At 44.9% G+C, this 14,263-nt stretch overlaps 1 protein-coding gene across 4 annotated transcripts in view; it reads right to left on the bottom strand.

Annotated features, from left to right (window-relative positions):
- LHPP (phospholysine phosphohistidine inorganic pyrophosphate phosphatase) overlaps window positions 1–14,263 on the bottom strand; it is a 76,956-nt gene that overhangs the window by 46,279 nt on the left and 16,414 nt on the right. The window contains exons 4-6 of one of the 4 annotated variants that reach the window (XM_071446485.1): window positions 13,296–13,359; window positions 12,195–12,287; window positions 6,254–6,345 (exon numbers count right to left, since the gene is read on the bottom strand). The exons of 1 other annotated variant lie outside the window; for it this stretch is intronic. In XM_071446485.1, the coding sequence (XP_071302586.1) occupies window positions 6,254–6,345; window positions 12,195–12,287; window positions 13,296–13,359 (249 nt within the window). The remainder of the gene's footprint in view (window positions 1–6,253; window positions 6,346–12,194; window positions 12,288–13,295; window positions 13,360–14,263) is intronic. 2 more of the 4 variants (XM_071446487.1, XM_071446486.1) reach the window with 2 other exon arrangements.

Below are 14,263 nucleotides of genomic sequence, written 5' to 3'. Positions count from 1 at the left end.
GCTCATGAGTGTGTTTACAGCACAAGCAAGGGCCCAAGCCAGATTAAACTTCAGATATTGAAGCATTTGCTTCAAGGGAGTTACATCAGCAGCTGACTTGGCCTGCCTCTCTCTTATTTGCTTCTCTCTGCCTTTGAAAACAATGCTCTGCCTTGGTTTTATCAATCAGAGCAGTCTGAGAGGACTCCCTGCAGCACCAAAGAGCCTGGAGGACATTTAGCTACAGGAAAAAGACCAGCAGAGAGGAGGAACCCGTGCTTAAAAAAAAGGAAATCTCTAGTGAAACCCCAATTGTGCAGCTGTCCCAGCTGTGCCCTTTCTACAGCACATTTCAGCACTCTCAGCTGCATTTTCACAGAAATACAGTGGTTTTCCTTTGGTATGGAATTCATCAATGCTGCCAAAGGCTGGACAAGCTGATGCAGCTCAGTGTTCTGCAAGGGACAAGTGTTGAGAAAGGCTCCTTCACTGGGGAATGTTCCACTGCAGCCTTGTGCAGGTGCTGAGAAAAGGGATAAAAACAGGGACAAAAACAAGTGAGGACCATCCCCTGTGCTGTGCTGCTCAGGCCACAGGTGCTGGTGCTGGACACAGCCTGTGGAAGCCCTGGAAAAGCCCTGAACTGCCACCAGCACCAGCTCAGCTCAGGAACTGCAGCAGGAGGGAAAGGAAAACACTTTGGACAAGCAAGCAGCTGCCAAAGGCTCTGGTGCTGCTGAGGCAGGGCAGGAGCTGGGGAGGGAGGGAGGGTGGCTGCCAGCCCAGGCTGGAAGAGCACGTCCTGCCAAGACAGGCAGGCACCAGAGCAGAAGGGGATGAAAGAAGAAAGGCCATTAGCTTTGGGTGCTGTCAGAGAGGGCCTGGAAGTGCTTTAGTCCCATACACCAAACCAGCTGAGCCACGTGTCCCCCCCAGGTCCTGCTGCCTCTGGCTTCAAGGTGGCAGAAACTGGCACCAGCTCCTCCCCTTCCAGCCCTTTATCAGCTTCAGAAGAGGAGAAACAGAAACCTGAGCTGCCTCTGCTGCTGCCTGAGCTGGGAGGATGTGAGGCAAGAGGGGAAGCAAAATTGCAGCAGATGTGGTCAGTGCCAGGCTGCAGAGCGCACACTGCCTCCCTTGCCAGGGGCTGCCAGGGACAGGCAGAGAGCAGAACTGTCAGGGCCTGAGGAATGTTGCTTTTCCTCACTCACCTGATCCATTCCTCCTTTATTTCTCCTGCTCTCATTGCAGATTGATCTCTTTTCTGATACTCAGGGTGTGTCCTGAGCACACACTGCTCCCTCGAGGTTTATTATGCTACCAATAAATAAATTATCTGCTAATAAACCCCCCTCAAACTCCCACTTCTCTTTCAGGCTGAAGATAATTAAATTCATGCATGAGTTAGTAATTTCTGTGACTGGACACTGGAATACCCTGGGAAGGTGGAAGGATGTGATCAGATGTGCACACTAAGGCACTGCAGGATTTACTCTGAGCTTCCTCTACAAAGCTGATTCAAGTATTATGGTAACCAAACTGTGGTCAAGCAATTGATAAAACCATGTGAAGATCCTCTCACAGACAGAGCAAACCATAATTTGAATATGCAGTAAAGGGTGATAAGGCTGTGCCTTGGCCCTGCCTGCAATCAGCCACCACAACCAACTCACTGACTCCAGCTTTAACAAACATTGCTTAAGACATTAACCAGCATGAATTGTAATACAGCTTTTCACAGTGCAAATATGGGTTGGAACTCTTTCCATTTAATACTTGACACAGGCTTAATGATCAGGATGTGAGGCCCTAGGAATGCCTCTGGTTGTGTTTCTGCACAAAGGGAGTGTCTGCCTGCTCATTCTCATGACACACTGCTAGTACCCAAGAGGTGGGAAAGAACTCATAAAATTGCTCATCTTGGCTGGGTTGGTAACACAGGGAGCAGGAAAGGGAGGGTGGAGGGATGCTCCTTCCCTGCAGAGCAGCAAGAGGTGACTTTCTGCACAGAAATTGTCATGAGTGTCACTGAATGACACAGTGACAGCAGTGAATTTATCTGTGTGTGGGGTGTTTTTTAAGAATAATTTTGTAATTTCATTTAATGACAGAACCTGCTTTTCCCAATCCTTAGTCAGTCCAAAAGACTTCTCTGCCCCAACTTCTGTCTTGGTCACGTTTTGATTTCTCTCCTGGTAAGCCAATTTACTACAAATTCTCTGGGTTTTCTTTAACCAGGCAAGAGGAACAGATCACAAGCCACTTTATTAAGGAAGTCAGGGTAATTATTCTCAGAGGATAATTAAAAAGTAGGGACACATGAAGTAACCTGACCCAGTTGTGGAGAACAGTGGCAGAGCTGGCAGGAGATGGCAGCTCCCAGGGCCTCCATCCCTGGGCAATCCTTGATGTCTGTAATGAGGCAGCTCAGGGATGCTCACTGCTGTCAGCATCAGCCATGGCCACCAGATTAATCCCTAATCCAAGGAAGGAAAGCCCAGGAGGGCACTGAGAGGGGATGAATCCACACAAAGCCAGCCCAGAGCCCACAGGTGAGCAGGGGCAGTGGGCCATGAATATTCCTGGCTGCTGCCACACACCAGCAATGGAAAATCCATTATTTACAAATCAAAATCTCTAAATAACAACGAGTAGAAGGGGGGAAGCAATTCTTACCCCCTGCCAAGATCCATCTGATGCACCTGGAAGCTGCTTCCAGAGGCACAGGGAGACACTTGGAAAAGCCTCAAAGTCATTTTTCTCTGCTCTAACTTGCAGCCTACAAAAAGGAATGAGGATATTACACAGCACTGAAGAATCAATAGTTATTGTGGGAATCATTGGTTTGATGTCAAGGCCAATTAGCTGCAAGTGGAATTAGCACATGCCCTGAGCTGGAAGACAAGAACATGCTCTTCCCTAGATGGGAAAGATGTTGGCCAGGTGTGCACAGAAATTCTGGAACTGGCACCACATTTCCCAATGCTGACAAATCTCAGAGCCCTCAGGAGCCTGCAGCAATGGCCTGGTCTGTCCTGGGCACGGGACAAACAGACAGGAGAAGCCTGCAGCCCAGACTGACCCTTTACAAATGGAATTCACACCCAGGAAAGGCCAGCACAGCTATTCACCCTGTGTCAGGTCACCCCACACACCAATCTTATCCCCTCACCTCCCCAACTTTTGCCCTGATTTGTGCCAGCAGAAGTTTTATTCTGTTTCATTATTTATAGCTTTTCTTGGACTGATCTGTGCCTGCTTTGGCTACTGAGAAAGAGTTCAGCACTTGAGATGGAGGGGGAAACAGGAAAACTGTGTCACATTAAAGGAAATAGGCTGCACAGATTTTAATTGACTTTAAAGATCCAAGAGAAGCAGGACAAAAGAGCCAACTTGCAGGACTCCATGCAAGGTGGTACAAAACTGAATGTTTAACCCATGTTTTGAATCTCATGCTGGGAGCAGCCCACAGTGGAGAGACTTTGCAGAGGCCAGGGGGGTGAGAGCCTGGGGAGGAGGCAACCCCAGGGCACATCCCTGCATAGCCTGGGTGGGCACTGGGTGGGCAGCAGACCTGGAAACCACAGAACTGTAGACTCAGAGAGCATCCTGAGCTGGAAAGTGACCCAGGGATCACCAGTCCAGCTCCTGGCCCTGCACAGGCACCCCAGCAATCCCACCCTGGCCCTGGCAGTGCTGTCCATACTCCTGGAGCTGTGGCAGCCTCAGGGCTGTGCCCATTCCCTGGGGAGCCTGGGCAGTGCCAGCACCCTCTGGGGGAAGAACCTTTTCCTAAATTGTCCATGTAAACTGCACTGAGCCCTGAAAGCAGGAGAGCTGCCCCAAGCACCCTTGTGCACCTTGGGACATCCTCTGGGTGAGGAAGGAGGGGGACAACCCCAACCCAAACCTTTCAGTGATGCTCTTATTGAAACCTGTGGCAATCCCACCACACCAGCACTCCACCAACACCCGCAGCAAAACCCTGGCAGCTCTGTGCTTTAAAAGGCTTTTGGACAAACAGCCCAGGATGGTGGGGAAGCCCCAGGCTGTGGCTCACAGTGATGTGCATGAGCCAACGATGCCATCCAGAGGTGCTCGGGTGCAGCACAGAACTCGCTGTCACCAAAGGCTAAAGGCAAAGGCAGCACCTTTGTATATCTTATATATCAGATTTTAAACTAACCTCAGCACCAAATCAGCACATTTTATTTATTTTTAATTTATCCTGCCCGTCGCTTGTTTATTTTCTGTCTCTCCTCACCGCGTGCCTTGATTTTCTAAGTGTACTAAATAAGTCATTCTGAAAAACACAGACACACCTCTGACCTCTCCTGGCAAGCAGGAGTTACTTCATTTTACTCCCAGCTGCTGAGAGCAGGCCTGGCACGACACAGGGAATTGAGAGAGGCACTCATCTGCGTTTGACTGCTCTGCAACAGTGCCTGAGTGAGAAAGCACCGACCCCACACTGGAACAGGAAACACCATCCTTGCTCCCCATCCAGGACAGCCAGCTACTCCCTTTCAGCTGTGAATCCAGGACTCAACCTTGACACAAGAAAATGCCTCTCTAGCATATGATGACACATCTTTATGTGTGTTTGTGTACACAGAGTTTGTGTCAGCTGCCTGAGCAGGGCGGATGCAACATCACCACTTCATGGCACATTTCATGATAGGCAAAGCATGGAACAGGAGAGGTCTGGTCAGCAGAAAAGACCTAATTCACCTTTGTGTGCAAAGATACCCTCTTTGCTGGCACCTGGATCTGTGTAGCAACAAAATGGGGATTTGCAAAGTAATCCCATTAATAGAAGCATAAAATCAACCACTGAATCCTTATTTTCTCCATTAGGAACCTCATGGGGTTAGAGCCATAGAAAGTCCTGAGTTGGAAGGTACCTGCATGGATCATCAAGTCCAGCTCCTGGGACCACAAAGATTACAGAGAAATAATCCCCAAATCAGAAACTATATAATTAATTTTTTAATCTTTGGGATTTCCCAAGCTTTATTCAGATACATATCTCATTTTCAGATGTACTATCCTAAAATAATATAAAATACAATACACTTGTACCTGACTTTTTTTCTTCAGAAACCATCACTTACTGGTCCATTAGAATTAAGGCACAGGGTACTATTTTATCACCTTACACAAACTAAAAAGGAAAATTGAGGAACAGATTGATTTGAAAACAAGCAGAATAACTTTTCATATAGTTTAGGCAAGCATAATTGTCATGTGATGTCCCTCCCCAAAGGAGCATCCTTCTTTTACAGTCTCAGTATTTGAAAGTGAAGAAAAACTGAAAATACAAATGACATCAGATGGCAAAGGTTGTGGCTGATGTCCCTCCCCAAAGGAGCATCCTTCTTTCACAGTCTCAGTATTTGAAAGTGAAGAAAAACTGAAAATACAAATGACATCAGATGGCAAAGGTTGTGGCTGAACCATACCACAAGGAGGCATGGTTCTGGGGAAGGGGAGATGATTAAAATGAGATTTTGGTGCTGGGATCAGAATGTCAAATGGAGGGACAGATCTCTGCACTGCATTTGGAGCCACCTTGAGCTGCCCTCAAACCCAACCTGCTCAGCACTGGTCATGTCCTGTTTAGAGGTGCACTCTGTGCCCCCTCAGCAGCTGGCCTTGTGACAGCTCAGTGAGAGCACAGATCATGGGCACAGCTGCACAAGGACAGGTTTGCTTTTGGAGCCATGGGTGACCCTACAGGACCCTGCACTCTGGCAAGGCGAGAGCTGGGGAAGCAGCTCTTGTGTTTCAGACACCTCAGTGCTGAATGTGTGTCTGGAGGGAAGGGCAGGCATATGGAGCCCTTCCTAAAGCTGTGAGAGAGGAATGACCCACAGGGATGGCTGAGTCAACAGTCTAATTTTATAATCCCAACCCTGCCATGGCTTTCAGACATGTCTTATATCAAGTGTACAACACTTTCAAGCAGCAGCAGGAAAAAAAATAAGCAAACCCCAGGAAATACACCAGTTCTATGTGCTGTGATGAAAAAAATACAGCAGGAATTTAGCAGAAAGTATTTCTTCAAAAGATCAAAGACAGACTGTCCTCCCCTTCCGGCCGCTTTCACGCAGCGTTTTCCTACAAGAAAATATCAGCATCCACCCAAGTCTGTGCTGCTTGGGCAGGCAACAAAAGCAAACCTACATTGAGAGCAAGGGGAAAGGATGGAGAAAAGGCAGGGACAAAGCCTGGCCTTGAGGCTCTGCTCTGGAGGAGCAGGGTGAGCACTGACCTGTACTTGCCCGTCCGCACCTGCAGCGCTCTCATCCCGCACTGCTGGGCTCCCCCGACATCATTCACAATGTCATCCCCGATCATGATGGCCTGTCAGGGCAGTGAAATACAGGAAAAGTTCATTTCTGCCATCTGTCACCCTCCCCTGGCATAACAAACAGCCTGATCTGAGGTCTAATGCTGCCACTGGACAAATTAAACACGATAATATTGTCACCGTATTGATTAAAAGTCATCCTGCCCTGAGGGAAATTCATGCCAGAGCTCCTCCAGCAGTGAACTGGCACTGCACACACCTGTACAGTTTGTAATCAATCACAGAAATCAAAGGGATTTGGGGCACAGTTGAAAGAAAATGGTGAGTTTTATGAAGTTAGGCCTCTTCTCTTCCTAACAATCCATTCCTGCTACGCTCCAAGCAGCTTAAATTAAGCTTAACTTCTTAAATCTGGTGTTCTACAGGCTGGTCAAAAGCTTAAGCTTGTAATCACTGAGAGCCTGATCCCAACCTGTTCTCAGGTTGATACAGAAATTCAGGAAATCACTGCAAAATGGAATTTATTCATTTTTGCACAGAAGGACACAATGCGTACAGGCCTGGCACTGTTTGTGTTACCACCAGTTTCAGTGTATGCCAATATTAATCAACAAAAGTGAGTGGATTACCAAAAAAGTAACTGGTTGTGCTAAGATTTGTCTGGTGCTTAATAAAAAGAGTGCACAGAGCACCTTGCTGCCTCTGTTAAAGATATTTATTGGATCAGAGTGCATCAGCCAAGGGGTCCTTTCTGTTGACTTTCACATCACCAAAGTTTCAAGTGCTTATCATCCTGCATTACAAATTACTGTATTTATTCTATTCTTCAAATTTAAAATGACTGGGGGAATGTCATTTTATAGTTTCAACAAAACCCAGCATATACACAAAACAGCAATTTTCCATTAATGATCCAAAAAATCAGCTTTGCACCTCCCAAAGGTGTTCTGGATTATTCTGCAGAGAACAGAGGCAGCACCTAAAACTGGGGAGGCACATATTTAAAAGTCTGTAAAGTGGTTTATCAATCAGATTTTTTCACCTTTTCCATTAAAGTTGAATTTCGTCTAATACAGAGTTAGCTGCATCTTTAATTATTTTATTTTCATCTTTTAAATCAACCTTTTGCTTCATAAATTTAACTGCCTGGCTTTCACAACCATGGTACCTTCCAGCTCCAGACATTCCTGCCTGAATTTCCATCCCTTCCCCAGCTCTGTTTTGCTTGAAGAATAAAAATACTAAACCTGCAGAGCTATTTTTATGAATTCTCTAATTGCAACAGGATCTTCTCCCACGTATTACATTGCCTGTAAAGGAAATCTCAGGATATACCTAAATTTTCTGAGAGGATTCATAAACCAAACTGAGCTACAAACATGTAAATTTGGGGACAGCTTCTCCTGTAGATAGTTCACCTTTCCTTAGTGCTCTTCCAAACCAGCAATTCAGCATGAAATGAGAGAAAATGATGGGTTAGATTTAAGTGATTAGGAAATAAAGCATTTAAATGTGGATAAGAAATAGAGAATAATTCCACTGTTGCATGGAGAGCTGCAAGAACCTGGCAACACCATTCCCAGCCAAGCACCATTACCAATGCCCCCCAAGCTGCTCCAGGATATTTAATCACTCTCAACCACTGGCTTTAAGAGATTGTAATTCCTTTTTCTTACAGAATTCCTTCCAACACCTCCCTGAGGCTGAGGGGGATCAGACCTGCACCGCCTCATGCCCTCGCTCAGCCCAGATCCCAACATGTGGGAGGTAAAGGCAATTTCAGTCCTAATAACCCTGAGAAGAATTTCCTGTGACAAAAAAGGGCAGAGCAGGGCAGCCTCTCCAGCCAAGCCCTCTCCTGCTCAGCAGGGCTGTATGTGACCCCATCCAGGGAAGTTTTCCTGCAAGACTCTGGCAGCTCTGGAAGTGCAGCTGCAGCGGAGCAGCGATGCCTGTCCAGGCCAGCTTGTGGCACACGCATACAAAAATGTGCTCCAGCCCCCAGGGATTTCACAGATTTACTATCAGTGAAGGGCAATAATCACTAAAGGAGGAGCAATTATTCCAAAATCATTTAGGATTTAAAAAATCATTGGCAAGAAGATAGAGGTCAGAAGGTGCGCTGTCAAGGGAAATAAAAAAACTCTACCTGTCAAACCTGGGTTTAACTTCCTCTCTGACTGCAATATGGTAAGAAGAGAGAGAAAGATATAAAACTGAAAGGTCACATAGCCACTGAAAGCTGGAATTGAAAGATCTCCATTCGTGTTCACATTTTACACAGGGATCACACCATTAATCTGTTCAATCCTTCTGCAAAAGTTACTTTTTTTTATATTGGCTACAAATTAACTAAAAAGAAGGAGAAAAAAAATGCAGTGAGTCTCTGGGTGTAATTCCAATTTCCCTAAGATGCTGAGAAGTGGTGTGTGGCTGCACAGGCACAGCAAATAAAGCACATGTGCCAAAGCTGAGGGAAAACACTGCTCTCAAAGGGCTCCACCAGACTCAGCCCAGAGGGGCAGGGAGAACAGAGGAGATCAACACAACCCCCAGGAATTTGGGCTGGAAATGCAAAATATAATCCCCACAGTCAGCAGTGCCACTGGTGCTGCCTGTGCCACAGACCCTGAGCAGCCAAAACCAATAAATCTTTTAGAGATGCTGTTGGGGTGGTGAGTGGGAGCCTCGGGTAGGTTTTGTCCACAAACAGAGTTTCAGCATTCATTACTGGTCACAGGAAAATGTCTGATCAGAAAAGGAATTACAGAGTCAGGAAATGAAGGAGGTAGAAAGATGAGAATACCCTGATTGAGCCAGCCCTCAGATGGGGGATTTTGGAGGCTGGAGCTCATGCAGGATGCAAAGAGAGATGCACAGAAGGCAGTGTGCTAACTCCACCAGAATATTTAGCCCAGAGAATGCTTCTAGAGTCAGGCATATTTATGCCTGAACAGAATTTTTGCTAGAGATTTAATAACCTTAAGTTAAATGTGCTAGGACCATGAGGAAATAAAGTTTACACACCACACCTTGATGCACCAAACCCCTTTACACCAGAAATACAACACATTTACTTTTCTCCCTGTTCTCCTCACCCAAGGAACACTATCCCAGGCTGCAGGTTCCCACATTACTGTTAATTTTGTTTCTATCTCAGAACCCCAAAAGCGCGGGGCCAGACATTCCCACTGAGATTTCAGCTGGATTGAAGCCTCAAACTTCCCTTGGGCGCTTTTATTTTGGGATGGAAGATGCTGCCCCGTTGGGCTGGTGGGCAAGGAGGGGATGCTGGCCCAGGAGCAGGTGCCCTGTGCCACCCCTGGGTCACCTCTCTCTGCTCTCATGCACCACTGACTCCCACCCGAGGCTTGCAGGTGGCAGCAATGGGAATTGCTTAACTACCAGGAGTTTATGGACTCCAGTATGACCTGCCATAACTCCCATTAAAGCAGGATAATTTGCTACAGAGAGAACTTTTTATGATTGTATAAAACTATCAGAACCTTAACATTATTTAGGTTTTATTGTAAAGCTGTAAAAATCATCCACTGTTAACAGCTGCCTTAAAACACATGAATTAGGCATTTCAGTAACCTTTAAGATGTGTTATTCTTTGTCATAGCACTGAATTGTAAGATAGGTCTGGTTACCTCTAAGAGGTTTCAATTTTCAACTATTAAAGTAATACTGGCAATCTGTTATTTCTAGGCCATTGAGGAAAGGTTAAAATGAAAATTGGACTTCAGGGAGTTCCTCTTATTCTAAGTGCAGGCTGAAAACATCTCAGCAGCAGAAGGCAGAGTCAGGGTCTCAGTAAGAAGCAGTTATCAAGGGAAATGACTGGTGATAACTTTATTGATTAAAGCAGCTTGAGGAATTTCAGAATTGCCACTGTCTCAAATTACTGTGGTGAGACAGCTTTATTAAAAAGGTATTTTTCATTAAGAGCCAAGTAAAAGAAAATTGTAGCATGTTTTCAAAAGCACAGCTCATCTAAAATGGTTTAATGATGGTATGGATTAAATGCATTCCACAGGTGGAATAAATTATCAGAATAAACATTTTGTAAAAGCAAAGGAAAGTAAAACCAGCCCCTGTCATGTTCCTACAAATGCAGAATTCATCCAGGAGAAAGATTTAAATGTAATGCAGTGCATTACAGGAACTTACTGAAGGGACTATACTGAGATTTTAAACTGAAAATAATGAGGTTTTATTACTGTGTACCACAAACTAACCCAACCTGCAAATCCTTCTCCAAAAGTACATTAAAGTCACAAGGTCAAGCACTCAAACATTAGGAAAAGATGCCAGAATTAAGGCAGTTTGCTTGTTTGGAATTTGTTCCTCCTACACATGTGTGAATCATGATGCAGGCTTTACCTCCAGCAGTGTGGATGATTGTTTCCATGGTGGAAAGCATGGAGTGACTGGTGCCTTCATCCAGTGGTGGCTGCTGCACTCCTCCTTGCTTAGGAGCACACTCCCTTCACTTCCAAACTCTCTAAATATAAAATACTATACCTACAAACTAGATATATCAGTACAACAGATTTATGGCATTTACCACTAGAAACAATGATGGAAAGCCAAAACTCTGCTCGTTAGGCACGAGCAGCAGACATGGCAAACAGCAGAGAAGGAGGAAATAGTCTCTTCTGGGGACTATTCCTGCTTTTCTGTACCCAACACAAACACTCCTGAAGCTGATGGGAACCCCTCCCCAGGGCTCACCCTATGGGAGCAGCTTTGCCAGCCTGGTGATGCATCACATCAGGTTTGTTTCCTGGGGCAAGGAGCAGAGACAGGAGCTCTGCACCTGGGGTATTCCAGGGACAGCCCAGACTGGGCTATCTAATGCCTGGGAAGGTATGGACAGACTGGAGGGAGCACAGAAAAAAGGAGGGGGATTGAATGGAGGGAAGCAGCAGAACTAAACCACAGTTTTAGCAAAAAAAAACCTCCTGCAATGATAGCAGGTCTAGACACAACTGGATGAAGAAAATGTCCAGGATGTTATTTTGGTCGTTAACTAGAGTAAAACTAGAAATAAGGAGATGCAGTTGAAAAGGGAAATATCCTGATAAATCTCAGGAAAAGCTGCCTTCCCCCAAGACCCACTGGGCTGAACACCATCCCCAGGGCACTGACAGTTCTTTGGCTCTCTGAAAACTACTGTGGACAAAACATTAATAACTGTGGAGCAGGGAACATTCCTGCATGGGGAAGGAGATGGATTAGATGGCCCACTAGGTCTTTTCCATCTCCCCACTCTGTAATAAAGCAAAACCCAAGCACATACTGAATTACAGGGCCATAATTTTATCTCCAGGCTCCAGGGACCTACAAGCCACCCCAAACTTCCCTCCTGTTGTTTATAATGTCACCCAAACCCCCCTGATGGAATTATTGTGCTGTAATTCACTGCTGTTTGTGAGGCTTCTCATACTCATCCTTATGTCCTGTGTGACAGAACAACAAATCAATAAAGAGGAGATGGGAACAACTACAGAGAGGGGAAAATGGGCTGTGCTGAGGAAGCACAGCATGTTTCTGCAAAGCCAGGAATACAGGAGGGGGTTTTGGGGTCAGCCAGCGCATCCTATTCACCAAAATTATAAAATATTTTTTCTTCTGCTTTTTTCTCGTACTAAAAAAAGGTAGTCAGTGTGATAGCACAGGAAATAAAGGACATTTTGGGATCAATTCCATCACCCTGCAGCCACCAAGCAGACTGCCAGGCATGAGGGCACCTCTTTTGCCTCTCCAGGCATTGAGTCCTGGTCCCATTCTCCTTCAGCCTCTTCTGTGACTTTTCAAAGCTACAGCAAAGCAGGAAAAAAGCAAAAGTGGGCACAAATATCTGGCACAGCCCCTGGGCATGGCACCTCAACCTTACCTGCTCTGCTGGAACTCCCAGTTCTGCCAGGGCTGACTCAAAAAACCTTTTTGATGGTTTCCCCACCACCTCAGCCTGGATATCACAAGCATACTGGGGGGAAAAAAAGAGAGAGAAACACAAAAAATGCTGATTGGCAAAGGATTTGTTCAACTCCATAACTCCAGTCATAAAACCTTTGTGATTATTGATTTTTACCCTTAAATAACACAATGGATTAGCAGGTGAAGGTGAAGATCAGAGAATTCGGAGAACAGAAGTGTTTAAAGTTTTCTGGCAGGAGAGAAAATGCTCTTGAAACACCTCAAGGTACAAATCTTTCACATTCTCCATCATTGAGTAATCTTCAAACTCAGTTCCAGTACTGCTCATTTTGTTAGGAACATCACCCTTAGAGACATAACAAATATTCTTTATATAAAACCATCAAAAGTACTTGAGAGCCTTTAAAAGATATAAAGGATTTCTTAGACCACCTGGCATAATTTTAATGGTTCAAGTGAAAAATCAAATTTCACATCCAGGTTTTGAAAAGTTACACTTGAAAAAGTAGATTTTACAAGTTACATTTTCCTGCAACTAAGTATCAGTGCTATGCTGAAAAAAATAGTTTCTTGCTTGTTCCTAGACAAAAGCCTAACAGATAACATGGACCTTCAGGTTTTCCTGGATATCTTGCACACAATATTCCCCTTTTTTCTTGTCTGACTCCTCCTTTCAAGGGCCTCACTTGCAATAAAGGTACCACAAAGAAAAATGTTCATGGTTTAAGTAAAACAAATTTAAACAAAAAAAAACAAACAAAAAAAAACAAACAAAAAAAAAACAAAACCAAAAAAACAACCAAAACAAACAAAAAAAAAAAACAAAAAAACACAAACAAACAAACAAAAAAAAAACCAAAAAAAAAAACCAAACAAAAAACCAACAAAGGCAGAAAAGCAATTAATCCACCCATCTTTAGAATGCAGCAAATGAGTTTCAATGTGTGGAAACTCCCTCCACCAAGGTGAGTAATTACAGAAGATGACCCTATTGATGCCAGTTACTCTTTCAACAAGGTGCACAGGGTGAGTAAGCACAATTCCAGCTATAAAATACCTCCAATGCCTTCATATATGCTCCAACATCAAGTTTCAGCCCATCAGTTTCTTTATAGTAGCGTCTGGAAATGAAAGTGATAAAGTTCCCATGAAATGAAAATGCTGGCAGTTAAAGACAAAGAAACCACATTTTATTATTTCTGGGCCTTTATGGATGTCCATATGGCTGCATAAAAAGTCAAGTAATCAGAAAATCCCAGGCCTTGGTTTAATACCAGGAGTTAAGGGAAGGACAGGCTCAGGACCGCGCAATGCTCAGGGAAAGGATCCCAGATGCCCACCTGGGAACAACTTCACTGCTTGAAAGGGATTTCAGGGTGCTTAGCCCAGGATGGGCTGGGCTGTGCATCACTGCACAGTGACACAGAGCCCTGGCAGGTCAAAGATGAGGGCTGGCCCCAGCCAGCAGCTGTGACCCCTCCTCAGTGTGCCTGCAAGGAGAGCCCAGACAGGACCATCACTGCTGCCTCAGCCTCCCACACCAGGAAATCCTGTTTATCACAACTAAAAGCCCTCCAAGCTGAATTTTGATCCTTTTAAAAATGCTCCCATGGCCATGAAGCTGATGGAATTAGAAGGCGTCTTTAGAGAGTGTAGCCATGATATTTTCTGAAAAATCCTTTCCTTAGGATTTTTTCTGCTGAGAAGCTGAGAGGCCTCAGGAACAAAATGTAAACAATGGTTATCTGCTGCTGTGGTGTGCAACAGGTGGATCTGGGATTGGTCTCATGTGGTTGTTTTTAATTAATGGCCAATCACAGTCCAGCTGTCTGGACTGTCTCCATCAGTCACAAGCCTTTGTTATCATTCTTTCTTTTTCTATTCTTAGCTAGCCTTCTGATGAAATCCTTTCTTCTACTCTTTTAGTATAGTTTTAATATAATATATATCATAAAATAATAAATCAGCCTTCTGAAACATGGAGTCAGATCCTTGTCTCTTCCCTCATCCTCAGACCCCTGTGAA

The sequence above is a fragment of the Agelaius tricolor genome, unplaced genomic scaffold (genome assembly GCF_023055355.1).
Source record: "Agelaius tricolor isolate 1412-34295 unplaced genomic scaffold, bAgeTri1.0.p SCAF_22, whole genome shotgun sequence".
NCBI lineage: Eukaryota > Metazoa > Chordata > Aves > Passeriformes > Icteridae > Agelaius > Agelaius tricolor.
The sequence above is the reverse complement of the archived record's forward strand: the minus strand, read 5'-3'. Positions and strand labels throughout refer to the sequence as shown.